The 27184-nt window shown below is 46.7% G+C and overlaps 1 protein-coding gene across 1 annotated transcript in view; it reads right to left on the bottom strand.

The window, feature by feature from the left end:
• The window catches only part of COCH (cochlin), a 578282-nt gene that overhangs the window by 240207 nt on the left and 310891 nt on the right, over window positions 1–27184 (bottom strand). The window contains exon 6 of the mRNA XM_085627370.1: window positions 26646–26708. Within this exon, the coding sequence (XP_085483496.1) occupies window positions 26646–26708 (63 nt within the window). The remainder of the gene's footprint in view (window positions 1–26645; window positions 26709–27184) is intronic.

Here is a 27184-nt window from a genome sequence, read left to right as displayed (position 1 = left end):
CAAAGGAAGAGAAAAAGGGAAAAGAAAAAGAAAAAGATGGGACGAAGGAATGAAAGGAGGTCAGGGGAATGGATATGAGTGTGAAAGGTACTGGGCCAAAGAGGGACAGAGAGAATAATGACAGTGTAATATTGCAAAGAAATTGAAAAACAAAAGATTGAAATGCATTTATATCCTTAACATACCATGAATGTATGCAAAGCATATATCCACCAAAGGGGGCCTTGACACCGAATTTAAAATGGTGTTATCCAGCTAATTGGCACAAATTGTATCGACCTCAAAAAGATGAAAGACTGAGTTGCACGCAAAGATTTACATTTATGACCCTGAGAACAAACACTGATTCCTGGAGTGGATATAAAGAAATGCGCAGGAAGGAAAAACATAAACGGGAGAGTGATGAAGGAGGAGAGGTCTGAAGGCAAAGATAGATATGGTAGACAAAGAATGTGATGAGAAGTGAGGAAAGCAGAGCGAGGGAGTGCAAGACCGGAGTGGAACATGATGAGAATGAAAAAAGGAAAGAGGAGAAAGGGAAGAAGAACAGACAGCGGGGTGCATGAAAAGAGTGCAAGGGTAAGATGAGAAGGTGAAAAATGATAAGCAGTTAATAAGGTAAGGTGGCGATTAAGAGGAACCGTGGACGTAGGGCAGAAAGCGAAAGAAGAATGGAGAGAAGGGAAGAAGTAAGGTGTGAAGGGGAGGAAAAAAAGCAGAAACTGAGGAAGAGCAAGAAAACAGTACCCCTGTCCTTTATTAAATATAGAGTAATTAATTATGTAAAGTTGAGGGGTGACAGGGCTTTATCGTTCTTGGCCAGTCTCATCAATGCATAGCTGTGCTGTCCAAGACACACAATAGCGATTCAGGACACCATATCACTGAGTGGCAAGCTTGGGGGCGCACGATTTGCGCATTCACTGTGAAAGCACGTGCCATTGTTAGTTTTAAGGACTTGTTCTTTCAGAGTGTATGTGAACATGGCAGTCCCCCCCACCTCCTCAAGCTTGGTGTACGCACCGCCAAAAGAGACTGTTGCACCAGACTCCAGGAGCGCTAAAGCCGGTGCTGCCAACACGTTCACTTAGAAACTCATTAATTCAACCACTCACATTGACTTGAGTTTTGAAAAATAAATCACAAATTAACTACCTCCATGTGAAGATAGAAAGAATGTCATATTTTTAAATTACAGCTTCCCTTTACAATTTGTCCACTTCAGGCTTGTATGCACAGGCCTGCCTGTAGTATATCCTAAACATTCTACATTTTAACAAGTGTGCATTAATCATTTGCACAACATAAATGACTCTACAGTCCTCAAGAGGCAACGAAAAAGTCATATATGACTCTTTCAATTTAGCTCCTAAATGATAAATCTTTTTTCAAAACAGTTAACCCTTTCCATCTCATGTAGTGGGTCAGGGGTGGCATTTTATCATAAGTGGATTTAAGAAAGGAGACGGACAATGGTTTCCGCAGCATACTATTGCTCATTTTGCTTTTGGACAATTTAATCAACCGGCATGTATGTTTGGATCAATCAGTTTCAGCTGTTGTGTTCATTCATCTAGTAATTGAATTTAGTGGGAATGAAAGGAGACACTTGCAGAGACAATGGGGTAAGTATGTGAAATTCAAACACACAAATACGTTCCTGCTATTAACTAACCTGTTTCAGCCCACTGACGACCGCACTTTAAATCATGAAGCACATACACTTGTGATTCTGGATGATGGGTATCATTTTTAAAATCTTTCTTTCGTTAGGGTTCTTGTCAGCCAGTCTTTTTAATTTTGTAAAGTCACAAGCAACTTGTAGATTAGAAACGGCCTTCTTTTCAGATATCTGCTATTTCTTTCATCTATTGCTTCTAACAAATGTGGACTTTTTGTATCCTACAGCTGAGCCAGTGCGAACTATCTGTCGCAAAGAAAAGAAAACAATACAAAAATGCACAAAGTCCTCATTTTCAAGGCAAACACAGCACCAACATTTCTCATCTCTGGAGCACTCCTTGTAATGGGAGAGTGCCACCACATCTCATTAACAAAGATGTACACTTAGACAGTGAGTACCTGCACTTCCGCATTTCTATGTAAAGTACTGGTGGTACCGGTAGTAAAAGAGGAGCATGGTGAGATGGGAGATGTGCGACAAGAAGCACTTTCACGGGGGGACAGCACTGCCATTGAGTTTGAGGCATACTCACTAAGGGCCATATGTAGGAAGCCTAATACCGGTCGGTAACGGCCGATTTTCGGTAAATATCCCGTACCGACCGGTATTTAGGCTTTTGCTATGTAGGGGGCACATTTCAGGATTCGGTAATTTACCGAATCAGTAAAATTACCGAATCGGTAATTTTACCGATTCGGTAAATACCGAATCCTGAAATGAGATGTAGGTGACACTCAAATGAGTGATGTGTAGGGAAAATAATTCGGTATTTAGCACCAAATATATGTTGGTGCTAAATACCGAATTCATTGCAAAAAGCAATATTTTGCTGGACTAACAGTGCCATGTGGCAGACATACATGCCCTTAGGGCATGTATGTGCGCCACATGTGCACACATGCAGGAATCAGGGGTGCAACAGGGTGTCAATGTGACACCCTGCCACCCTTGAATGTGCTCCCCCCATTACCGAATCGGTATTTACCGATTCGGTAATGAGGCATACCTTCCCATTGATTCCTATGGGCCTCCAGGCCCATAGGAATCAATGGGAAGGTATGCCTCATTACCGAATCGGTAAATACCGAATTGGTAATTACCGAATTTCTCCGATTCGGTAATATTTACCGAATGATTACCTACATACGAGTTACCACTTCTTAAATACCGAATCGGTAAAGTTCGGTATTTAAGAAGTGGTAAATTGTATGCTACCTACATATGGCCCTAAGTGACCCCTATCACTGGGGCCTAACCCTAAAGTCCACGGCTAAGGTTCACCGTTGTATGCATTATTTAGTTATGTTTCTTTCACATAAGTTCCCCTATTTGGCCTTTCCCTTCCTCACCCAGAGTCCACCACAGGGTCTAAGTGTCCCCCGACGGAGGCCTACCCTGCCGTTGGTGGAGTGAGACATCCAAAGACAGAGTATCCTTGTAGGAAGGTGGATATCCGACTATGGTTACCCCCAACTTTTTGCCTAGTGTCTAGCTGGTTTTTCGACTTAGTTGGCCTGAGATCCTGCCATTCAGGGTCTCAGGCTGCTCTCTCTTTAAAATGGACTCCATGTACCCTAGATACATACCCAATTGGTAAGGATCACCTTATTGGACCCTGTACAATGTACCCTAGGTACCCAGGGCATAGGTGTACCCTAGGCCTCCGAGGGGCTGCAGCATGTATTATGCCACCCCTGGTCTGGCCTTCCAATCAGACACAACTGGCTGATCACTCACCTGGGGCAAGGTCGTGTAATCACCCCTTGCTTAGGTGTAGTATTCCTATACCTACATTATATATAGACACATGTGTACCTATCAGCCACTCCTATGGCAGGCCTTAACAATCCTGGAGGCAGAGTGCTTGGTAACATGTGAGATGGTGCTCTAGCATGAGCTGAGCCTGTCTGCCGCTTCCAGAACCATGTCCTTATAGCTGTTCTATGATATAGCCTACCATATACTCTTAAAGTGCCTTATAATCTTAAACGGTTATGGTAACTATGGTTTGGCTTTATCAAAACATGTCGTGTAAGGTGTCTAACACTTTGGAATAATACCCCCATACCATTTCTGGTGATGAGGATATTATTCCCCCCTTCTAGAGGGAGAGACATGTTAAAATCCTACTTTGCTGTTTAACTCTCACCAAAGCCTCAGCATCACAAAATGGATGCTGCTGCCACAGACACGAGTCTGACCTCCTACTGCTGGGAGTGATCCCGGCACGGGAGGCTTGGACAATAGGGGTCCTGCCTTGGGAGGTGCGAGCACCACCCCAGACAGGCCTTAATGTATTGGGGCAGGGAGGGACGAAAGAAACGAGACACTGCCTGGTGCACACAAGGTGTCCCATGCATAGTCCAGTTCAAACCGGTGCTGGGGCACACCAGCCCCAGTCCTGGCGCGAAACTGGACAAAGGGAAGGGGGTGTAACCACCCCCCTCCCAGGTCCCACCCATAAGGCGTCACCTAGCAGGCAACCCAGCCCCCAAGATTAGTATAAGAGGGGTAGCTGGCCCCAGAAGATTAGATTATCCTGAACCTGCAACTTGAACAGAAACTCTGGACCCTCGACATTCGACGAAAGAAGAAGACTGAAGAATCTCCCTTGTGGCCAAGGAGTGGCTACCCTGTGCAAACAGGCACCATCAAGAGACTTACCCCTTGCTTTGCTGAAGTTCTACGAGGGACCGACTGCAGAGCCCGACCAGAGCCTTGACTTCCAGACTTCTCCGACCCTGATCCACATCCACAGCCGAGCTGAGATCCTTGGAGGCGACGAGAGACGTGGGACCGGCTACCTGGGAAAAGTGGCGAGTATCTTCCAGCGCAGCTTCTGAGGTACCCTCGAAGTTGTGCACCGGGGATTGAGAAGCCCAAACCCCAAGCACCATCTGCACCGAAGATCAGCCCCCCACACTCCACGAGTCCTGCGTGGGGCCCTTCTGCATTTTCCTGCTTGCCGCGTCTGTCCGGTTGCTTGCCCGTTGGCTAGCGGCCTTTGCGACAACACACCTTTGAATTTCCACTGCTGGTTTGGCTCCTCCAGACTGGCTCCTGCTCCTCTGCAAAAGAGAAGCACCCCAGACCTTCCTGGTCTGCACCAGAAGCAAGTCCTCCATTCTTCGTGGGTTCCGCTTGCCAAGGCTTGGTGAGTCCTAGTTCGACTTCGACGCCGCCGACAGCAAGAGCCTTTGTGGGACAGCTCGCCTCACTGGCTAGTGACCTTGACTCTATCCCTCCTGCTTGCAGGTACCCTTCCTTCCTGATCCCGGCCTTGGGATCCACCGGACACTCTGCACTGACTGCCTGTCAGCAACTTTCCTTCAGGCATCCATAGAAGTCCACGACGAAACCCGACGCAAGTTCACACCTATGCACCCGCAGCCCGTGGGCTAGGTAACTTGGGTTCTCCGGTGCTCACAAGGGTATTGACTATCCTAGGGTCTAGTTTGAGTCTCGACTTTCTAGCTATACCAGAAGTGTCCTAAAACTGCTTATTTCTAACTGCTAGTGATTCTATCGACTTTTACGCATTATGCGTGAGTGTTTCCACTCTGCACCTGAATCCCGTGGGCCTCTCACTTCCTAACTGTTGGTAGTATAATGTAGCCCCAGCGATTCCCTAGGCCTAGGCCTATTCTATTTCCGTGACAGTGGTCCTTATACCACTTCTTTAGTATATGGTTTGCGTGGCCCCTAGGGCCTAACTTTATTACTTACCTGTGTGACTTAACCCCTTGTGTGCCCCGCCCTGTGCCGGGCGTTGAATTAGTGGGCGGGGTTCATGATGAGATAGTCTCGTCATTGGCACAGCGCAACCGCGGCCCATGACGAGACTATCTCGTCATGGGCACTCAAGGGGTTAATGTATGCTTAAATAAGACTGTGTTGTACTTACCTCTAATCTCATAAAGAGTGCTGAGGGTTTGACTAGAATAAATACACTTTATTTTATATATATATCTGTTGTGGTGTCCTTTCATTTGGTATTCAAGGGATTATACACGGTATAACAGCTGGCTTCACATGCCATTCAGAGTTTAGCCTAAGACTGCTCTTGTCCATGCTACCACTAGGATAGCTGGTCTATAAGGTTGACTTTACAACCAATCACCATAAGGGTTGTTTGGACTGATATAAGGTGTACACTAGAACTAGTGACATCATACATCAGGCCAACTTCTCACAATCCTCATTTGAGGGCAAGGGCCCTCCCAGTGCCAAAACTGATTTGCTCCACTTACGACTTACGTGATCCTTGAGAGGTGATGGGCTAGTCACATTGTGTTGCGTCACGTTGTGCTGACTGGGTTAAGCATGCCCTTCTATGCCTGCTGCCCAGCTGCTCCCCGTAATGCTGCCACGGCCTGTGCCACGTAATTAGAGTGCTGGCAGTTTCTAAGTGTAGAGCAGCACATGCACACCGTGGTTAGTGGTGGGCCATGAGCACTTTGAATGCAGAATTACAGACAGTTCCTGGTCAGTGCAATAAAAATGCATGCTACGCACTTTTTTTTTTTTAATTTCGGAAAGGCATGGCAGCAAAATAAATCTACGGAGTGTTTCATAGCATCCTGCTATCGAACCCAAACTATATGACTCAAGCGCAGCCTCTGGCAACCATCGGATTTTAAAAGGCCCTAAATCTGAAGTGCAGGCCCTCAGCACGAAAGACATAAGTTTAACAGAATGTGCCTTAATGCCGGATTTGTATTTATTTTTTGTGCAGCTCTTGTTGCTTTTAAGAAGCAAGTAAATCCAAACTATGAAAATCATACCTGTATTGATCTCGGGCACTTGTTTAAATTCACTCCTGGCTTCTGAACGTTGTACAGTATTGTAAAACATTTGACCTGCAGTCCTCCACACTTACAGCCTACCTTGCCCAAGTTCAGCGAAAAGCCTGCCCTCAGCAATTCTCCAATGGAAATGTGACAACGTTCCTTGTGGAAGGCAGGTGCGATCTGCTGACATGAGGTGACATCACTAACGTGATGATCACACTCTTTCAATATGCCTGGACCAGAGTGGGCCTTCCTCTGAGGACATACCAGTAAGCAACAGAAGAACGAGATTTTTAATTATTACCAGGCCATCTGCCGGATCCGGAGGAAAAAATCGTATAGACCAGGCCCGGTGAAATAAGTGCCGGTGCTGCTGAGCATTGGAAAGTACCGGATCAAATTAAGCACTGCAACAGAGCCTCTTTGATTATAAGGAAATCACTGTCTTCGTCGATGGATGGCACACGCTGAACAGTTAGCAGGAACTCCGAGCAGCCACAGAGTATTGTGCTGAGGGGGCCCCCTGCAGCTGGCCCCCCCCCCACACTGCAGGGCTGCGGGGGCCTGTGTTACGCCCCTGTCTTCTGGGTAGGAGGGTCCAGGTGAAAGGGAACTCCCTTCATCAGATTGGATCGCTTCATCCACCATTTGATGGATTCCTTGGCCGATTGGGAGAGAAGCACCATATCCTACCAGCGCCCCGATATCTGCATCCACTGGTCCTCCAGAGATTGTTGCAACAGAAGCATGTTTAACCTGGCGTTTGGTACAATGAAAATGCATGATGCCATTGATCCAGCAGTGATGACACCTGCCTGACTGTGGGATACTGTGTGTAAAGAAGGCTGTGACATTTCTCGTGAATTGAGGATAACCTCTTCTCCGAAGGACACACGCTTGCTTTTGCGATATCCAGGGAGGAACCCAGGTAGTGGATCTTCTGTTTTGGATTGAAGATTAATTTCTTGAAGTTGACATGAAGACCCAATCTGTTCAGTAGTTGCAGACAGTACGAGAGATAAGTCTGAAGCAGAGCAGGTGAGGAGCCCTTTAGGAGCCAGTCATCCAGATAAGGATATTTAAATATCCTTTGCTTGTGAAGAAACGCTGCCACCACTGCTATGCATTTCGAAAACATTCGGGGAGCTGATTTGAGCCAGAACAGGAGAACCTTGAACTGAAAATGTTAGGATGACACTTGAAACTGTAGAAATTTGCGATGTTTTTTGGACACTGGAACATGAAAGTATGCGTCGTGTTGGTCCATAGCACACATCCATTCCCCCTAATGAAGCTGAGGGAATATTTGATGTAGCGCCAGCATTCATAACTTCTCTTTGTGAATGTATTTGTTCAACAGAGTATTGGTCTGTATTCTCTAATAGGACCTCTTTTCTGCACCAGAAAATAACTAGAATAAATCCCTTGATTTCTTTGCAGAATAGGGACCTTTTCTATGGCATGTTTTTGTAGGAGAACGTTCACCTCCGATTGCAACAAGTGGTGTCCGTGGAGAGGCGTTTGTAGCGGAGTAACTGATGGTGGTGGGGGTTTGAACTTGAGCAGATAGCCCTTCTGCACAATATTTAGAACCCACTTGTCCTTTGTTAGTTTCTCCCACTCCTTCAGATGTAACATAACACTTCCTCCCACCGGAGTGGTCAACGAGCATGGAGGAAGCCATCCCTCGTTGTTTTGTTGGTTGTAAGATCCTCTTCCTCGTCCAGGTTTTCTCTGTTGGTAGTGAGACCTGGATTGACCTTGATTTTGATTCTGCGTGTTTCTATGAGGGGTTTGAACCCTCTGTTGAATGGAACATCAGTCGGAACCTTTGCCTAATTGCTTTCCGCTTCTCCGAGCCAACAGCTTTCAGACTGTCCAATTCTGTCTTCATTTTGGACATTTCGTCGTCCGCATGGAAACCGAACAGAGAAGATCCATTGATGGGAAGGTTTGTGATGTTTCTCTGTGCATCTGGTTTTAGTCCCGTGAGACGAAGCCATGCTGAGCGCCTTGAGCAAATGCCATATGAATATCCATGGGCCGCCAAATCTTATGTATCCGGGCCGCACTGATGATCTGATTAGCCACCAGTCCGCCTTCTTGCTGGATTTGCTGGAAGTCCTGTTGATCCCCCTTCAGTAGCTTCTCTGTAAATCTCATCAACGAGTCCCAGAAAGACCTATTGTACCGACCACACAGGGCGGAAGCACTAGCCACCTTCATTTCTGAAGCAGATGTATTGCACCTAAAGAGTCCATATTTTTGCTGTCCCTCTCTGGTGGGGCAGTGGAGGAAGATGTAGCCGAATGTGCCTTTCTAGCTGCAGCCACTAGGACTGAGCCTGGAGGTGGGTCTGCACGAAGAAAAAAATGTGTCCTGTTCTGGAGCCTTATATTTTTGGGAAATCCGTGTGGGAGCTGAACCCACTGTGGCCAGAGTTAGGAAGGGCTGCATTGCTGGCTCTAGCAGATCTGGAACCAAAGGAAGTAGAGGCCTTGGCGACGACCTATGGTGTAGGGTTTCAAATATGACGGACGTTGAAACTGGAGGTGCAGACATATTGATATTTAACTTGTTGGCACCCCTGCAGAGAACTTCATTGAAAGTTCCGATATCGTCGATCGGTGACACCCTGGATAGCGGTGTCGCAGATAAAGTAGGTGAATAATCCCTAATGGAAGACCTTGTAGACGTGGTAGATGATGGAGTTATACGTCTTATTTTAGGTGTAGGAGAACGGCAAGATCGTGAGCGCCCTCTCGATCTTGAACGCCATGTTGCTGGGGACCTAGAACTTCTTGGAGACCTGCGTGGAGGGGGTCCCCCAGAGACTCTGGATGGAGAAAGAGATTGAGAATTCCGAGCCCGGAACTCTAGGTAGGACTTTCCAGCGTTGTACGCCTTCTATCCATCTTGGAGACATATTAATAGGAGGAGACTTTTTTCTCTTGGAGCCGGAGATCCCCCCCGGTGTGATCTGTATAATGTTGATGCCAGGAGAAGACGACACTTCTCTCGACGTCGACTGCATTGTTCTAGACGTCGATCTTGGCTTCTCTGGTACGTCTCCTAAAGTGGCGAGAATTCTCTCCCTCGACGTCAAGCGAAGCCTCGACGACGACCCGGATAATCCCACCAATGATGTTGACCGCTCCTGTGGAGACACACTTGAGGATTCGTGTCTATGCGGTGATGCCCCCGGCGTCGGTCTCTTCGACAGCGACCGTGACGGCCTTCTTGACGTCGAACGCTGGTAGGTGCGTGGCATCTTCCGACGTCGAATTCCTCGACGGTAATCTTGCCCTCGACGTCGACCGTCTGTGGGTCTGTGAGAGTGCTCTCATCGTCGATCCTCTCAATGCCGACCTTCGTGAAGGAGGCGGAGATCTCGACGGCGAACTGGTGTCTTACCGTTGACGGGTGCTTCGACGTCGACTTCGGTCTGTCGTCACCCATATACTTCGAGCCCGAAGTATGCCTTTTCTTCGACGGAGGTTCTCGTCGCTTCCACGGCTATCCGTCCCCCGACTTCGTAGAGTGACTTACTCATTTTTCTGATGCCGATTTCGACGCTGATGGCGAGCAATCTGGAATCTGCTTTCTTTTGGAAGCTGGGGAAGCAGATCAACACCCTTTCTGTTTTCCGTGAGAGGAGGGCTTCTTGGGATTACTCTCAAGGCAACTTTGAGACTTTCCTCTCTCCATTGACGCATGAAGTCTGATCTTCTCTCTTTCACGCAGAATTCTCTCAAAAATTGCTGACAGTAGGAACACTTCTGTGGATTGTGTGAGGATGGCAGACACACAATACACACAGAGTGAGGGTCAGATTTAGCAATTTTCTTCCCACAGGAAGGACATTTGTTAAATAAAGCTGGCTTTTCTGACATAAAAAGATTGTTAAATTGCCAGAAAAGGATTAGAAAATAATACCAGCAAAGGCAAATGTCGAACGAAGTTGTAGAAAACCAATTTCTGACTAGAATTAGTCAAAAAAAGACAAGCTCAAGCTCCAGGATCCTCACAGAAGGAGCCAGAAAAAAGAACTGACCTAACTGTCACCTGTGGTGCATGATGGGAGCAGGGGGCTCCTAGGGGTCTCAAAGGCACGGTGTCCAGGTTCTCTGAAGCCTTAAAGGCAAGGTGCCATTTTTTTTTATTATACTGTGATGTTATTCATCTATGCAGCCTAAGAACAAATTGCCTGCTATTACCGGTTTTTCTTTTATGAAAATAAAGGGTTGTTGTGGAACACTACTGTAGTATATGTTTTCTATTACACTATTTACATGCAATAGAAATCCATGTAATTTTGGAATTTTAGTCTATAGGATCTATAATATCAATCAATCATAGCATTTGTAAATCGCACTACATACCCGTGAGGGTCTCAAGGTGCTGAGGGGGGGCTGCAACTGTTCGAAGAGCCAAGTCTTGAGAAGTCTTCTGAAGGTCAGAAGGTCTTTGGTCTGCCGTAGGCGGATGGGGAGGGTGTTTCATGTCTTGGCAGCGAGGTGGGAGGATGATCTGCCGCCGGCGTTCACTCTTCGGATGCGCGGGGACGGTGGCGAGGGCGCGGTCTGCAGAGCAGAGCTGGCGGGTGTAGAGACTGAGTCGTCTGTTGAGGTACGTTGGTCCGGTGTTGTGGAGTGCCTTGTGTGTGTGGGTGAGGAGTTTGAAGGTTATCCTCTTGTTGACAGGGAGCCAAGTGCAGGTCTCTCAGGTGGGGTGTGATGTGGCTGCGGCGAGGGATGTCGAGGATCAGGCATGCGGAGGCGTTCTGGATGCGTTGAAGCCGTTTCAGGAGTTTGGCCGGGGCTCCTGTGTAGAGCGCGTTTCCATAGTCCAGTCTACTGCTGATGAGGGCCTGGGTGACCGTCTTTCTCGTTTCGGTGGGGATCCACTTGAAGATCCTGCGAAGTGTATTGAAGCAGTAGGAGGAGACGGCGTTGACCTGCTTCATCAGGGAGAGGGTAGAGTTGAGGATGACCCCTAGGTTGCGTGCGTGGTCGGTGTGTGTGTTCCTAGTGCAGTCGGCCACAAGGAGTCGTCCCAGGCTGAGGGGGTGGATCCGAGGATGAGGACCTCCGTCTTGTCCGAGTTCAGCTTCAGTCGGCTGTTCCTCATCAAGTCGGAGACGGCCTTCATTCCTTCAATATGGTTGGTTTTGGAGGTGTGGGGGTCCTTGGTGAGGGAGAGGATCAGCTGGGTGTCGTCGGCATAGGAGATGATGTTGAGGTTGTGCCGTCGTGCGAGAGCGATGCCATGTAGACGTTGAACAACGTTGGGCTGAGGGATGAGCCTTGGGGTACGCCACAGATGATCGCGGTGGCATCGGAGCGGAAAGAGGGGGGGGGGGGGGGGACGATTGTGTTTTGCCCCGGGGAAGGAGGAGGTCCAGTCCAGGGCCTTCTCCTGGAATCCGGCGTTGTAGAATTGTGTTCGTTGTGTGCGGTGGCAGACCGTGTCGAAGGCGGCTGACAGGTCCAGGAGGATGAGGGCCGCGGTTTCACCGTTGTCTAGCAGGGTCCTGATGTCATCGGTAGCGATGATGGCAGTTTCGGTGCTGTGGTTGCTGCGGAACCCAGACTGGGACGGGTCCAGGATGCTGTTCTCCTCGAGGAAGCTGGTCAGTTGTTTGTTGACGGCCTTTTCGATGATCTTCACCGGGAACGGGAGCAGGGAGATGGGTCGGAAGTTCTTGAGGTCCTTGGGGTCCGCCTTGGGTTTCTTGAGTAAGGCGTTGATCTCTGCGTGCTTCCAGCTCTCCGGGAATCGCTGTCTCGAAGGAGATGTTGATGGTTTTCCGGAGATGGGGTGCGATGGTGCTGCTGGCTTTGTTGAAGATGTGGTGTGGGCAGGGGTCTTCCGGGGATCCGGAGTGGACGGTGTTCATGATCTTGATGGTGTTGTCGTCGTTGATGTTGGTCCAGGCGAGCAGGCGGTTGGTGCTGGTGGTAGTCATGGGAGCGGGGGTCTCAGTGGTTGCCAGGGTGGTGACGGCGTTGAAGCTGTCGTGGATGTCTGCGATCTTGCAATGGAAGAAGGTGGCCAGTGAGTCACACAGGTCTTGTGAAGGTGGGATGTCGTTGATGTTGGAGCTGGGGTTGGAGAGTTCCTTCACGATGTTGAAGAGCTCTTTGCTGTTGTGTGCGTTGTTGTCTAGGCGTTCTTTGAAGGAGGTCCTTTTGGCGGATCTGATGAGGTGGTAGTGTCTGCGGGTGGCGTTCTTGTGGGCTGTGTAGCTTTCCTGTGTTCGTTCACGGATCCAGTTTTTTTTCGAGTTTTCAGCAGGTTCGCTTGGAGGCCTGGAGGTCTTCGGTGAACCAGCTGGCTTTCTTGCTGGTGTGGGTGTTGGAGGGCTTTTTGAGCGGGGCGAGGGTGTTGGCGCAGTCGTTGATCCACTGTCTGAGGTTGCGAGCGGCGGTGTCGGGGTCGGTCGGAGTGGAGGAGTTGGTGTCGTTGTTGTTCTCGAGGTGGAAGATCAGGTCCCCGAGGAGTCCGTGGAGGCGAGGGCGTGTGTGCTGACGAGGTCGGTGATGGAGTTGCTGAACTATGCTCGGGGTCCGGGGGGTCTGTAGACGAGGGTTCCTCTGAGGGTGGTGTTGGGATCGGTGTGAATCTGGAAGTGCAGGTGTTCGGCGGTGCTGAGGGTGTCGTCGGTGTTGGTTGAGACTTTGAGAGTGTTCCTGTGGACGATGGCGATTCCTCCTCCTACTCCATTGGTGCGGTCCCTGCGGGTGATCTTATAGCCTTCCGGGATGGCTATGGCGATGTCGGGTGCCGAGGAGGAGTTCAGCCAGGTCTCCGTCAGGAAGGCGACATATGGGGTGTTGGGAGTCTAGTAGGTCCCAGAGTTCCACGGCGTGTTTGTGTGCGGAGCGGGTGATGAGAAGGATGCATCTGAGGTAGTTGGGTTCTTTGGTAGGTGGGTTGGTGGGCCGGATGCTGGTGAAGCTGCAGTTCCGGCAGGAGAAGGGGCCTTGGGTGCGCTTCGGGGTGGCCAGGCAGCAGGTGCGTGATCGTCTGGCGTGGAGTGCTTGGAGGGTGCTGGAGTCGTAGCAGAGGCAGGCACCGTGGCATTCGCGGGGGCCAGGGGTCCTGGCGCTGGGCACGGTCCAGGTGCGGACGGGCACAGACAGGCTTGCCTTAGGCGCGCCCGCTGCGCGGCCTCCATACGAGGGGATGTGGGAGGGAGGAGCAGCTGGGAGGCGGGAGCGGGCGGTGAATGGAAGATCAGAGGGGCGGGCCGCAGGGGACGCAGCGGCGGGAAAAATGAAGGGGGGAGCGGGCGGGGGTTACAGAAGGCAAAGTGGAGGGCACAGAGGGGAAAACACAGTAATGCTAACACAATACACAGAGGGGGAAAAATACAATAATGCTAACACAGTACTAATAAAGGTTAGCTCAGAGACAGAGCAAAATGAGGGGCTGTGTGGTGGCGAGGGGAGCGACCTGCCTGGTAATAGGCTGCATATTTATGTGTATATACATATATATATGGATGTATGTTTTGGAAGTACTGTATACTTGTGGTTCTAAACATACACATATATATGTATTTGTATATATGCTCCGGGGTCCCGCACGTGGGTGGGGATTATTCAGTGCTTATGACTATTGATGAGCATCCCCTGGAAGAGGAGCCGATTTCTGATGAGATTTTGAGGAAGAACATGCCTTTTTCTTGCCTTGCTGCAACTTATGAGGTAATTTGGAAGGAGCACCATGTACATGGGATCCCAAAGATGTTTTCTTAGATGCCTTTTTAGGTGGTTCCTGAGACGAGTGACCTACAAGGTCATCTAGAGGTCTCTTAAGAGACGCTTTAACACAAAACCTTGAAGAGGTGTCACTCTCCTCATCAGAGACCGGTATATCTGTAAAGCCAGAATAAGAAAAGCCTGTAGAAAATCTTTCTGAAGAGCTGTAAAGAAACAATCTGAACAGAGCTTATTGGAGACTCCCTAGCAAGATGTGCGATAGAAAATCTGAGGGAATGGAGCTTCTCTCAGAAAGGTTCTACAGGGTGGTGTCATCTGATTGATTGTCTTCCAATGTTAGTTCTTTTTTAAATAATAACTGGGATATGTTACTAAAACAAGAGGCCTAGGGCCTGTATGTTCTAGGTCTATCAGGACATTGCTTTTTTAAGGTACAGGGAATGATTCAAGCATGTAAATCTATGAAAGTTACAATACTGGAGTATATAACATTCCTATCATCCATTTACATGTTGAAATAAATATTTGCATATAAAAAGTGGTGTTTTTTTTTTTGAGTGAATAAAGCAGACATTTTCTCAGTTTGTATTTTTGTTGTAAAGGTGCTGCAAAATTTACACTAATTGGGTTTATATACAAGATGCAAACAATAAGGCCTGAATGTGTAAGTAACCGGTGCTCATATAAAGCGCTCCAATACCTTCGGGACGAGTTCAGCAATAAATAAGTAAGGGATCATTTGCAAGCAAACAGAGCAGCGGGACTTACCAGGCGAAGACCACTAGACCACCAGGCTGTAACGGGACGCTGACGCTGTGTGCTCCCCTCGCCGCCACTCTCCATCGCTGGCCGCAGTGGGGGGGAACTACAGCTCCCGGCATCCTTTGCTTCCGCCAGGACCTCCTTCCGGCCAGTTCCGCGCCCGGAGGCGCTACATAAGCAGAGGCTAACTCCGCGTTGCGGGACGCCCGCGGGCGTCGCCGGGCTGAGCCCGGGCAGAGGGTGGGTCGTCTGTGGCCGTCAGGGGCAGACAGAGGCAGGGCAGGGCCACCCCCCTTGCATCTTCAGGCTGTACAGGTAATTAATTAAAACATGGAGAAACGTACGACGAAGACCACATCTGTAGACACTGTTGTCCCTATTGAGCTGCCCACATCGATCGACACATTGTTGGCCAACGCCCTTACTATGGTCACCAACGAGATTGCCGATACCGAACGTAGATTGTCCTTCGGATTCCCTACCACCACTTTGCTATGTTCTCAATCTCCTAAGGCTTTATCTAATCTGGGTCTCCCCCTCTCCCCTACAGTAACGGTTATTAAACCAACAGCCCAAGTTGACACTTTAACTTCTATTATTGACATAACGAGTCTGGCGACTATTCCTGCAACTGACCGTTTAGTGGAGCCTGAACTAGATAAAATCCCATGCTCCAACAAACCAACAAGGGAGAAACGCAAGAGAGGCCCAGTGAAATGTTTAATAAATAAAAGGAAACAATGAAGTCGCTGCAGAAACCAACCTACCCCACAGAGTATGTGGAATAAAGATAAAGATAAAGATTGTGAAATAGTTACATCAAGTGCCACCGAGGATTTACCATCTTCTCAATTACCATCGGATGAAGGAACCGAGAGACCCACTGCTTTTACCTGTAGATCAGAGTTTCCAGCCCTGGACAAAAGCACTTGTGGGGTCTCTATGCTACATAATGAGAGTACTGACAACACAGTCAGCACTCAGACTGAGTTCATCGATCGAAATATCCTACCTAAACTCAATGGCAATCTGATAGAAACTATTGTTGATACTATTTTTAAACAAGTGGAAATTCAAATAGCTAAACAATTTAATACTGTTTTTAAGAGACTGGATAAAATTGAAAACCTTGTTAAAAAAGAGGAAACTAAAAGGAAAGGCATTATTAGCTTAGATGCCGTTCGGGGCGAGAAAATTATGAATAAATTAGAATCTCTATGTAACGGTCTGAGGGAGGGGGGTTTGGCTGCTGCTGCTGACCTTGGCCATAGTAATATCAAAGGCCCAATTGTTGCTAAAACTGTTTCATCTAGCAGCACCTTAGCCAATATCCCACCTGTACTGACCACGGGCCCAAATCATGATCCCTCTGGTGCAGCAGGAACAGTAACGACTAGAACTGCAAGCTCGGATGCCAAGGCTACTATTACCCCGCTAGCTTCCTTAACAGACAGGACAGGCATCACTCTGGATAGTGCAAGCATTAGTGGAGGTACATCAGTAAGAAACAGATCCACCAATAATCTAGGGCCGTCACACCACTTACCCCCAGAAGCCTGCCCATATGTTTTAGTGTTAGCAGGCGTGCCTGCCCTTAAAGAAGGCCAAAGCGAGTCATGGGTACAATTACACAATAAATGTATCGATTGGCTGACTAAACACAAAGGGGCAAGATGGGACATCTCAAATGAGATTATATCAACTCGTAGGGTAAGTTGGGTGGGCCCACAATACAAAAACATCAGTGGGGACTGTATAGTGATTAACTTTAGACATCCGAACTCTGTAAGATTTTTCATGGATACACATAACACCCATGCTAGTCCATCCACTGCAATAACCCTCCACCCATTGGGCTATTTTTATAGGCCCCCTCACAGACTATTTCAAACGGTTCCTAATACCATTCCTATATCTAACAGATTTTCCGCCCTATCTGATCTAAGGAGCCTAGACTGACTACCATTAACATCTCCTATTATACTGGATAGGGTCATCAGCACAGTGCCTCTGGAAACGGAAAATCCTATATGTATTCACAAACCTTGTCCAGATGGACTAGTTCCCCCACATGTAGTATGCCTCGACCCTCCTATTGCCCCTCCTTTTTCCACCACTATTCCACCGACTGATACTCTAAGTGTCATTAGCTGGAATATCGCTGGGCTTCCAGGTAAGATGAAAATCAAAGAATGGGTTACCTGGATAAGTAATTTTGATGTGGTAATGTTGCAAGAAACATGGTGCACATGCGCTCAACTATTGGAGGGTTTATTCTGCCATAATCTTATTGTACCATCTCCTGCTTTGGGGCGACCAAGTGGTGGTCTATCTATCTGGGCAAAAATCTCTAAGGATGTGAAAATTGAACCTTTACATGTGGTCAGTAAACGTCTGATAGCCGTGAAATATGTTGCAAGGTTAAAGATCTGTTTTATAAACTTTTATAACAATGATTTCGTTAACCATCCCAACCCCACTTTTCTAGAACTGTTTAAGTTTATCGATGAAGTCGCGAATGGAGAAAAGTTTGGCCAATTTGATGGCATTTGTGTTGGCGGAGATTTTAATGCCCACATTCATTCTATATCTCCGCCCTGTAGACGAGGTTCTGAATTATTGGATTTATTATATAGCAGGGATCTAGACGATGTCATGGGCTATAGTGGAACCGCTGAGGGAAAGGTACCGGCCCCCACTTATATTGGCCGTGGTAGCTCAACCATGATTGATTATATGTTTACCTCCTCCCTCCTTAGCGAAGTGCTACTTAAATCTGAGGTTGTCAGCAGCTCATATAGTGATCATCTGCCAATAGTAATCCATCTTAAATCTATTAAAAAACCTGTAGGCCCACATGAGGTTGGAGCCCAAAACATTACTGTATCCACAGATAGGCTTAGGATTGTTTGGAGAGGGATTGACAATCGAGAGATCCTAACTAATGTGATTAGGAATAACCCTCTGCTGATCTCTAACTGCCTAACACCCGGTGGCCCCGATATAACTAAGTCCTTCTGTGATTTATGCACAGTCATAAAAAGGGCAATCTCCAGACCACTAAAAGAACATAATATAAATAATCAAAGATGGCTTGATACCAATTGTTCGAGGGCTAATAGAGAACTTAGAAAGGCCTTGGAAGCCAAACCCCGAGACGTGTCCCTTGTCAGTTCACTACGTTCCAAATATAAACATGTATTAAAAGTTAGAACTGAAGAGCTCCTAATAAGCCATTGGGACAATCTCACAAAAACTGCTGCCCTAAAAGATCCAACTGGGTTTTGGAGAGAAGTAAAGAACTTGAGAGCCCTGGGAAGTAATATTACCCCGATAAACGGTAATATTACAGGAGACTCATGGGTGACCCATTTCTCAAAGCTTTATGTTGCAGCTGGAGACTCAACTGAGGATAATTTCCCCGACAGTACCATAGTCATAACATTAGAGGAGGTGGAGGAAGCCATTGCCAATAGTGCCGGCAACAAGGCCCCTGGTCCGGATGGTTTGTCCATCGACCAGAAAAAATCGAACACATGCTTTTGGGCCCCCTTACTCTGTAACCTTTTTAATAATTTGAGTAAGAAATCCATCCCTTCGACATGGTCTAGTAGTACTATTGTACCCATTTTTAAAAAGGGAAATAGGTTGGACCCGGGGTGTTATCGACCAATATCTTTGATCGACAACACCCTGAAGGTCCTTGGTAGGGTTCTATTTGATAAAATAAGTACCTGGGCAGATGAAAACTCTATTATCCACCGCTGCCAGCTAGGATTTAGGAGCAAGCTTGGCACGGTGGAACAATGTTTGAACCTTAACCTCATAATGGCCAAATACACGAGAGCTAAACAATCCCCTTTGTATTTTGGTTTTATGGACCTAAGCTCAGCATTTGATTTTGTTAATCGCTCTCGCTTATGGTCCATTCTTTTAAATTATGGCTTAGATGAACCTTTAGTCCATTTTCTGGCCAACCTCCATCGCAATTTGAAAGCCCGAGTTCAAATAAACAACGACGGCGAGGTTTCAAACGAGATTTTAATTGGCAAGGGGGTGAGACAGGGCTGCGTCTTGGCCCCCTTGCTTTTTATACTATACATCAATGAATTAACTCATTCTTTATGCAACTTGACAAAGGACGTTCCAATTATCAATAAGAAACCTATCCCGGCGTTACTCTACGCGGATGATGCGGTCCTTATGGGCCGCACCCCGAATGCCCTGCGTATTTTAATATCGGGATTTGTTAATTATATGTCTGATTTAGGTTTGTGCACTAATTTTAGCAAATCTTTTATAATGACTTGCGGCCCTAAAAATTATAAAATCTCAAAGATTGTGATAGGTCAAAACATTTTAAAAAGCACTTGCACTTTCCCTTACCTGGGTCTGCTATTCTCTAATAGCGGCTCGTGGCAACCCCACGTTGCGATGGGGAGAAACAAACTCTCCAAATCGATTAATTCTATTACCTCTCTACGCCAACCACGCCAGGCCGATGTGGTTCTCAGTTTACTACAAATCTACCGGACTCAATGTCTTCCAACTGGAACATACGGTGCTGAAGTCTGGGGGTTCTCGAACTGTTCAGAACTACAGAGAGAAGAGAATAGATTTTGTCGGAAGATTTTGGGGGGAATTATTAGTGCACCGACCCTTGTATGTCACAATGAATTAAAACTGCATTATGTTGAGGATTTTATAAGAGCTAGACCTGCATTATTTTGGTTAAGGATCTGGCAAAACCCGGCAGCTTCCCTGACCCGTGAGATTATTATAGATTGCTTGAAAAGTGAGAATGCCGGTTTAATCCCATGGATTAATGCGGTAGAAAGGAGCCTTGTGAGTGTCAACTACGGTCATCTTTTTACATACCCCGACCAGATTGACGGCTCCCATAAAAACTTGGTGAGAAGGGCACTCTATCAGTATTTTCACAATGAGAGGGAAAGAGCAGACTCCGTGAAACAATCTACAATCGACTACTTATTAATCCGGGAACCACACATTGAATCCCCGATGTCACCCCAGCCCTATCTATGTAAAAAATTGGGCAGGTGGAACAGGATTCTATTATTTAGATTCAGGGACAGGAGCATCGTAAATCTTATCTGCTTTCCACTGGGTTACACTAAAAACTCGGAAAAATTAAATTGTCCTTGTGACCATGGTGGAACCCAGAGTATGCTCCATTTCATTTTTGGCTGTGGTTTCTATATGAAATTTACAAGGCATTACCTAATCCCATACTGTAGGAAATATGACTTGACTGACCACAACTATGCTTATAGACACTTTTTAATGTTGGGATCAGACAAAATAATTTTTAGAGTTAGTAGCTTTCTTAACGCTATTGTACGCTCACGCAGGTCGTTGAAAATCGATTAATTTTGTCTAGACATGCATTTTGCACTTTTAAGCATGATTTGCACAACTTAATATATTGCATTTGTCCTGCCTTCATAAAATTAATAGTTATTTTTTTATGCATAACTCTATATATTGTATGTATGATGGTCTTATGCACAGCTCAGCTAGAAGGTCAATTGTGTTTTCACTGTTGTTTTTATAAATTATATTTTTATATGTAATAAGCTGTGGCCCAAAATTGTAGTATTTAATGTGTATTTTAAAATTTTGTTTCTGTGCTTATGGATGGTTTTTTGAAATCCGAATAAAGTCTATTTGAATTGAATTGAATTGTAAGGAGATTCTTTATCAAGGTCATTGATGAAGTTATTTTTCAGCCTACAGGTGACACAGAGCTCCAACAGCATTTAACATACTATATTTCCTCAAGAAGATATATAACGCACTTCTCCAAAGTGAAAGACGAGATATCTTGAGGAATGTCTTCGCACAATGTGCAGTGGGAATCTGAGCTATTGTAGTCTCTTGGGGGAGGGGAGTTAAAAAGGAAAATGCTACTTACCAGTATGCATCTGTTCTTGGCATGTAGAGCTGCAGATCCTCACACTTGCATTAGATCGCCATATGGTGTTGGGCTCGGATGCTAGCACGTTGTTGTTGTCTTGGAAGAAGTCTTTGTAGTCACGAGATAGGTGACTCCTTCCTTGGATTGCGGGGACTCTAAAAAGTGACAAGTGTTGTCTGTTTTGCAGATAAGCAGCAAGTGCTGCTAGATGTAAACGTATGGATGAATATGCTAGATTACATCTTTGCAAGTGCAGTAGGTAGCAAATGATATTCTGGATGGAGGCATCCAGTGGATCAATATGGTTGTTGGTGCAGTAAACGGCAAATCTTTTCCATTTTGCAGCATAGCAAGCTCGAATAGTAGGGCGTCTGGCTTCTTTAATGATGTTCATACAGTCCGGTGGTAGGTTAAGGTAACCGAACTCTAGGACTTCAGGAGCCAGATCGCCAGATTCAGCTGACCTGGATCTGGATGTCTGATCTCTCCATGGTTCTGCATTAGCAGGGATGGGGACAGGCGTAGTTTTTGGTGCGGAACTAGTGAGAGTTCCAACAGTGTTGTGAACCACGGTCGGCTTGCCCATGTGGGAGCGACTAAGATTAGTTTGAGAGGCTGTTGTTGGAGCTTGCGTACCGCTAGTGGAATCAGTGGGAGTGGCGGAAAAGCATACGCAAATCTGCCTGACCAGTTCATCCATATCGCATTGCCCTTGGACAATGGGTGTGGAAACCTGGCGGCGAAGGTTGGGCATTTTGGGTTTTCGTGTGTGGCGAACAGATCTATGTCTGGTTGGCGCCACATCTGGAAAAATGGTAGAAGAACTTGGGGATGCAGTTCCCATTCGTGAATCTGTTGTGTTTGTCAACTAAACAGATCCGCAATCTGATTGTGAACTCCTGGAAGGTGTTCTGCAAGTAGATATATATTTTGTGGGATGGCCCATCTCCAAATATTCTGTGCGAGCTGGGACAGCTGCAGAGAATGTGTGCCTCCTTGTTTTTGTATGTAGTACATGGCTGTCATGTTGTCCGTCCGGATCAGGACAGCTTTGTTTTGTACATGTACTTGGAATGATTTTAAAGCTAGAAATATTGCTGGTAGTTCCAGTTGATTGATGTGGAGCACTTTTTGTCGAGTGGTCCACTTGCCTTGGGTTGTATGTCCGAGGAGATGGGCTCCCCATCCTGTGAGTGATGCGTCTATCGTGAGCACTATATGTGGAACAAGTTTGAGGAACAGCCGCCCTTTGGACAAGTGTTTTGTGTTCCACCACTGCAAAGAGCGATGTGTGCGACTGTCTACCAACACCAGATCTGTAAGTTGTTCTTGAGCCTAATTCCACTGATCTGCTAGACATTCTTGAAAGGGGCGCATTTGAAGTCTTGCATAAGGTACAATAAAAATGCAAGATGCCATCATGCCTATGAGTTGCAGGAACACTCTGGCTGGGAGTGTTGGGCTTTAAATTTTGAGATGAGGGTTTGTATACTGGCTATCCTGGCTGGACTGGGATATGCTAGAGCGGTGGAGGTGTTTATTGTGGCCCCCAGATATGGGTGTATATGAGAGGGCTGGAGATGCGACTTGGTGTAGCTGACCGTGAACCCCAAGTTGTGTAATGTTTGGATGGTCTGGTGAGTGTGTTTAACACATTGGTTGAATGACTTGGCTTTTATTAGCCAGTTGTCTGGATATGGGAAGACATGGATTATGTTCTGCTACTACCGCAAGACATTTTGTGAATACGCTGGGTGCGGTGGTGACTCCGAATGGAAGGACTTTGAACTGATAGTGTTGTCCGTCCACTACAAACCTTAGATACTTCCTGTGAGCAGGATGTATGGGAATGTGGAAGTAAGCGTCCTTGAGATCTAGTGTGGCAAGGAAATCGCCTTGTTGCAGCAGCGGGAGCACTTGTTGGAGAGTGATCATATGAAATTGACCCGAGTGTATATATAGGTATCGGTCTTAGAGTTACGTCCTTTTTGGGTATTAGCAAGTACAGCGAGTAAACCCCTGTTCCTAGATGGTGCAAGAGAACAGGCTCTATTGCGTGTTTTTGAAGCAGTGAGAGAACCTCTTGTTTTAGGAGCGTGAGATGATCTGTGGACATTGGACGCTGCTTGGGTGGAATGTGTGTGTGTGGGGGGGGTGGGGGGGGGGGAGGGGAGATGTAAGTTCCAGGCAGTAACCATACTGGATAATCTGTCTTACCCACTTGTCTGTTGTGATGGAATTCCAGACCGGTAGGAACTGTCATAATCTTCCCCCAACCGGAGTGGAATGGTCTGGGGGAAGCGGAGGGAAGTCACTGTTTTGTAGTGGGGAGGCACGAGTGTTGTTATTACCTCGGCCTCTTCCTTTATTGTTATTCCCTCTGTATCCACCTCTAAAACATCCTCTATTGTGGGATGTTTGTGTAGTGGCTTTAAACGAAGATGAGGTGTCTGCGCCCATGTTTCTGGAGGCTCCTCTATAGAAGGAGCCACAAAAGGAGCCACGTGTTTGTGGAGACTGTAACGCTCCCATGGACTTAGTCTCAGTGTCTTTATTCATCTTTTCAAGTGTAGTGTCTACAGCCGGGCCAAAAAGTTGTTCTTGGTTGAACGGCTGGTTGAGGATGGTAGTCTGGACCTCCTGCTTAAAGCCTGAAATGCGCAGCCAGGCATGTCGTCTAAGGAGTACACTGGTATTGATGGATCTAGAGGCAGTGTCTGCCACGTCAAGTTCGCATTTAATTGACGCGTTGGAAATTAGCTTGCCCTCTTGGATGAGATAATTTGCTTGGGTTTTATATTGGTCAGGCAAATGATGTAATAGGGTTTCCAGTTGGTCATAGTGGGCCCTATCATATCTAGCCAGCAGTGCTTGCGTGTTGGCTATGCGCCAGTGATTGATTGCCTGCGCAACTACCCTTTTGCCAGAAGCGTCTAGTAATTTGGTTTCTCTATCAGGGGGTGGCACATCCCCAGAGGTTTGTGAGTTGGCGCGCTTTCTAGCGTTGGAAACTACTAGAGAATCCAAAGGCAGCTGTTCCTTAATGTAAGCAGGGTCTTTAGGGGCAGGTCTATATTTCTTCTCGATTCTAGGGTTAAGAATCCTGGCACGTATGGGATCTTTGAACACTTCAGGGGCATGCTTAATGACTCCTTTAATCATTGGCAATATTTGCACTGTCTTTTGGGATTGTTCGAATGTATCCAAAAGGAAGTCCTCCTCTGCTGTGTCTGGGTGTATTGTGACGCCGTGATAAACTGCAGCCTTATTACGCAGTTGTCCAAAACCAATATTATCGTCTGGGGGAGATGGTTTTGAGGGGTATGGCTGTGGGCTTGGGAGGTCTGGTAGATCTGTTGGGACAGGGTACTCTCAATCATCTTGTGGTGGGTCGTCTGGATCTGTGAACGGGTCATTTGGGTCACCCCTTGGTCATCATCATCATCATCATCATCACCTAGAGGTGGTGTATGTGGTGGAGAAGTTACAGGCAGAGGTGGTGTAATAGATTTAGGGAGAGGAGGTGGGTTAGAAGGAAGTACTGGAGAGGAAGGAGGCATAGGTGATGCAGCAGAGTCCTTCTTTTTCACAGGCACTGCAGTGGCAGGTGCTGTGTCTAACTTCCTCTTCTTACATGACACAGCTGTGACATGTCCTGTTTCAGGATTAATATGAATCTTTTTCTGCCTAGGATCGACAGGATCCAGGTGAAAAAGTTCCTCTTTGTCGGGAACCGCCTTCGGTGTCGATTCTTTTCGGTTCCGAACGTGGCTGGTGTTGAGTTTTAAGGTCTTTGGCCTTAGGAGGCAAGGTAGAGACCTAAGACTTGTCTTTTGGTTCCGAGGGTCTTGGTTTCGGAGCCGAAGCGGGATCTTTAGGCTTGGAAGCGTTCGAAGCCGGCTTATCCACAGACCTCGATTTTTTTCGGGGCCGATTTGCCTTTGGAGGTGGAAGGCGTCGGAACTGATTTCGGAGCAGAGAGTTCCTTTGGCTTCGGTGCCGAAGGCGCCGGCGGGACGATTATGTGAGGTTTGCTCAGTTCCGAGCTACCGGAAGGCTTGTCTTTTTTCTTCGGAGCTGGGCCTGGAGGCGGGGCTTCTGAAGTGTGTTTTCGGTCACGACTGGGGCCAACAGGCGAAGTCTTGACCAGTGCCTTTGGTTTTGGTGGTGGGGTTGGGGTAGGGGCAGTAGTACTCACTCGTTGACCAGGAGTGATGGGGTCGTCTGAGTCGTCTGCCTCTGACACGATTTAAAGAGCTTTGGAATCTTCTTCTGGGACATCCGGGCCTTCGTCGAAGATGTCCTCTGGTTCCAGGGCTGATCTCTGTGCCATGATGTGACGTCGAGCCCTTCGATCTCGAATAGTCTTCGTCGATCGAAAGGATGCGCAGGCTGGACAGCTGGACTCGTCGTGTTCAGGTGAGAGGTACAGGTTGCAGACCCTGTGATGGTCACTGTGTGGGAATTTTGCTCCACACTGGGGGCATTTCTTGAATGGCGTCCTTTCCATGAGCCGTAGGAATACGGCGTGGATAGGCCCAGCAGCACGCGTCGACGACCGGAATCGAACCGATGAAAGGCGCGTCGAAGATGAAGATGTTCGAAGTCAATCCGAAGAGTTTGTGGAAGTTTTGTGCATCGAAAAAGTTTGAAATGGAGATTTCGAACCAGAGCGCAAAAGTTGCATCGGAAACCAATGGCGGAAAAAAAAACAATCTTAAGATGGAGTCGATGTCCATGCGCACTATCGTCCAAGGGAGGAGTCACCAATCTTGTGACTACAAAGACTTCTTCCAAGACAACAACGTGCAAGCATCCGAGCCCAACACCAGATGGCGATCTAATGCAAGTGTGTGATCTGCAGCTCATATGCCTCGAACAAACACTTACCCCAATGGATGAAGTTAAGCAGTTTTCAATGAGGTGCATGCGCTACTAAATATATACCATTCTGTATTCTTTTAGGAATGTAAAAACATTTTCAGCTGTTTATAAGGGCACTTGCCCTTATATTAAAAGTGCCTCAATTCTTCCTTTGGGGTAGTAAGTGCTATATAATGCTACAATACAATACCAGCCATTAAACATCAAGTGCTAGAGATGGGTGTTGTTATCAGGTTGCCTGATATTGCTGTCATTCATAAAGTCACCACTTTATTTGAATATGCATGTATTATATGAAAATCTGGTGCAGTAAGTAATGAATATGTTTTAAGTGCAGGTTCATAACATAAAAAAACGTTGGTGACTATGCATCTTGAACCCTGCTAACCATGTTGTTTCCAATTTCATTTCATCATTCAAATCTATCACTCTTCTATTTTTTGTTGCAGTTTTATCTAGCACAAACTCGATCCGAAGGTATCAGAGCGCTTTACATGAGCACGAGTTGCATTACACAAGGATACATTTTTTTGTAGGCACGGGGAGATTAAGTGATTTGCCCAGAATCACAGGATGCTAGAGCTTCCCGCTAGACTCGAACCTGGTTCCCCAGCTTCAAGGTCAGTCGCTCTAGCCGTTATGCCATATCTTTTCTCACTTCTTACGTTTTTAGCCTCTCATACTATTAGGTTAATTCAACAAAGTGAAAATGACTTATTTATGAATGCAAGAGGTACATAAACAAAACAATGAAAAGGATTTTCAAGTAAAGAATTCTCGTCAGAAGAGAACATGGTGCTGCCATCACCAGTCCCACATGCAAATGGGCCTTCGGAGTTCATGGTGAAATCAAAGCCTACCTGTAGATGGGACAGCTGTTGCCCTTGGCTTTCCAGACACTTCAAGAACATTGCTTTTAATCTCTATTGATAAATATAACAGAAGCAAAATATAAGGACAACATAGTGTAAACATAGAAAGATGGCAGTAATAATTCTTAAGCCACCTGTCTTTATTCATTTAACTGAACATAACATTATGTAATTGTTACAGCTTTATCTCTTTTCGTATTCACTATCATAATTTGTGCATTCCAACTATAGCAGTAGGGAACAAATTTCAAACTACATATTTTACTTTCCCTGTTTTTATGAGGGGCACCTATTGACTGCATGTCTATCACAAAGCAATGAACCTGAACCTGGAAACAGACCAATAATAGTTAAGAAAGGAAATGCAAGGGTCATGCCCACAGAGGTCTAAAAAGATGCTGACTGAAAGGATAGATCGAAATTTCACAAAACAAAGTAATCCCCACAGGCACACAAAAACAATGAAGTTTTAGAAAACAAACACAACTAGAATATGGATTTCAAACGAGTAGCTCGTGAGCTAGCAG

Source organism: Triturus cristatus, chromosome 9, assembly GCF_964204655.1.
Source record: "Triturus cristatus chromosome 9, aTriCri1.1, whole genome shotgun sequence".
NCBI classification, from domain to species: Eukaryota; Metazoa; Chordata; class Amphibia; order Caudata; family Salamandridae; genus Triturus; species Triturus cristatus.
This window is presented reverse-complemented; position numbering and strand designations above follow the sequence as displayed.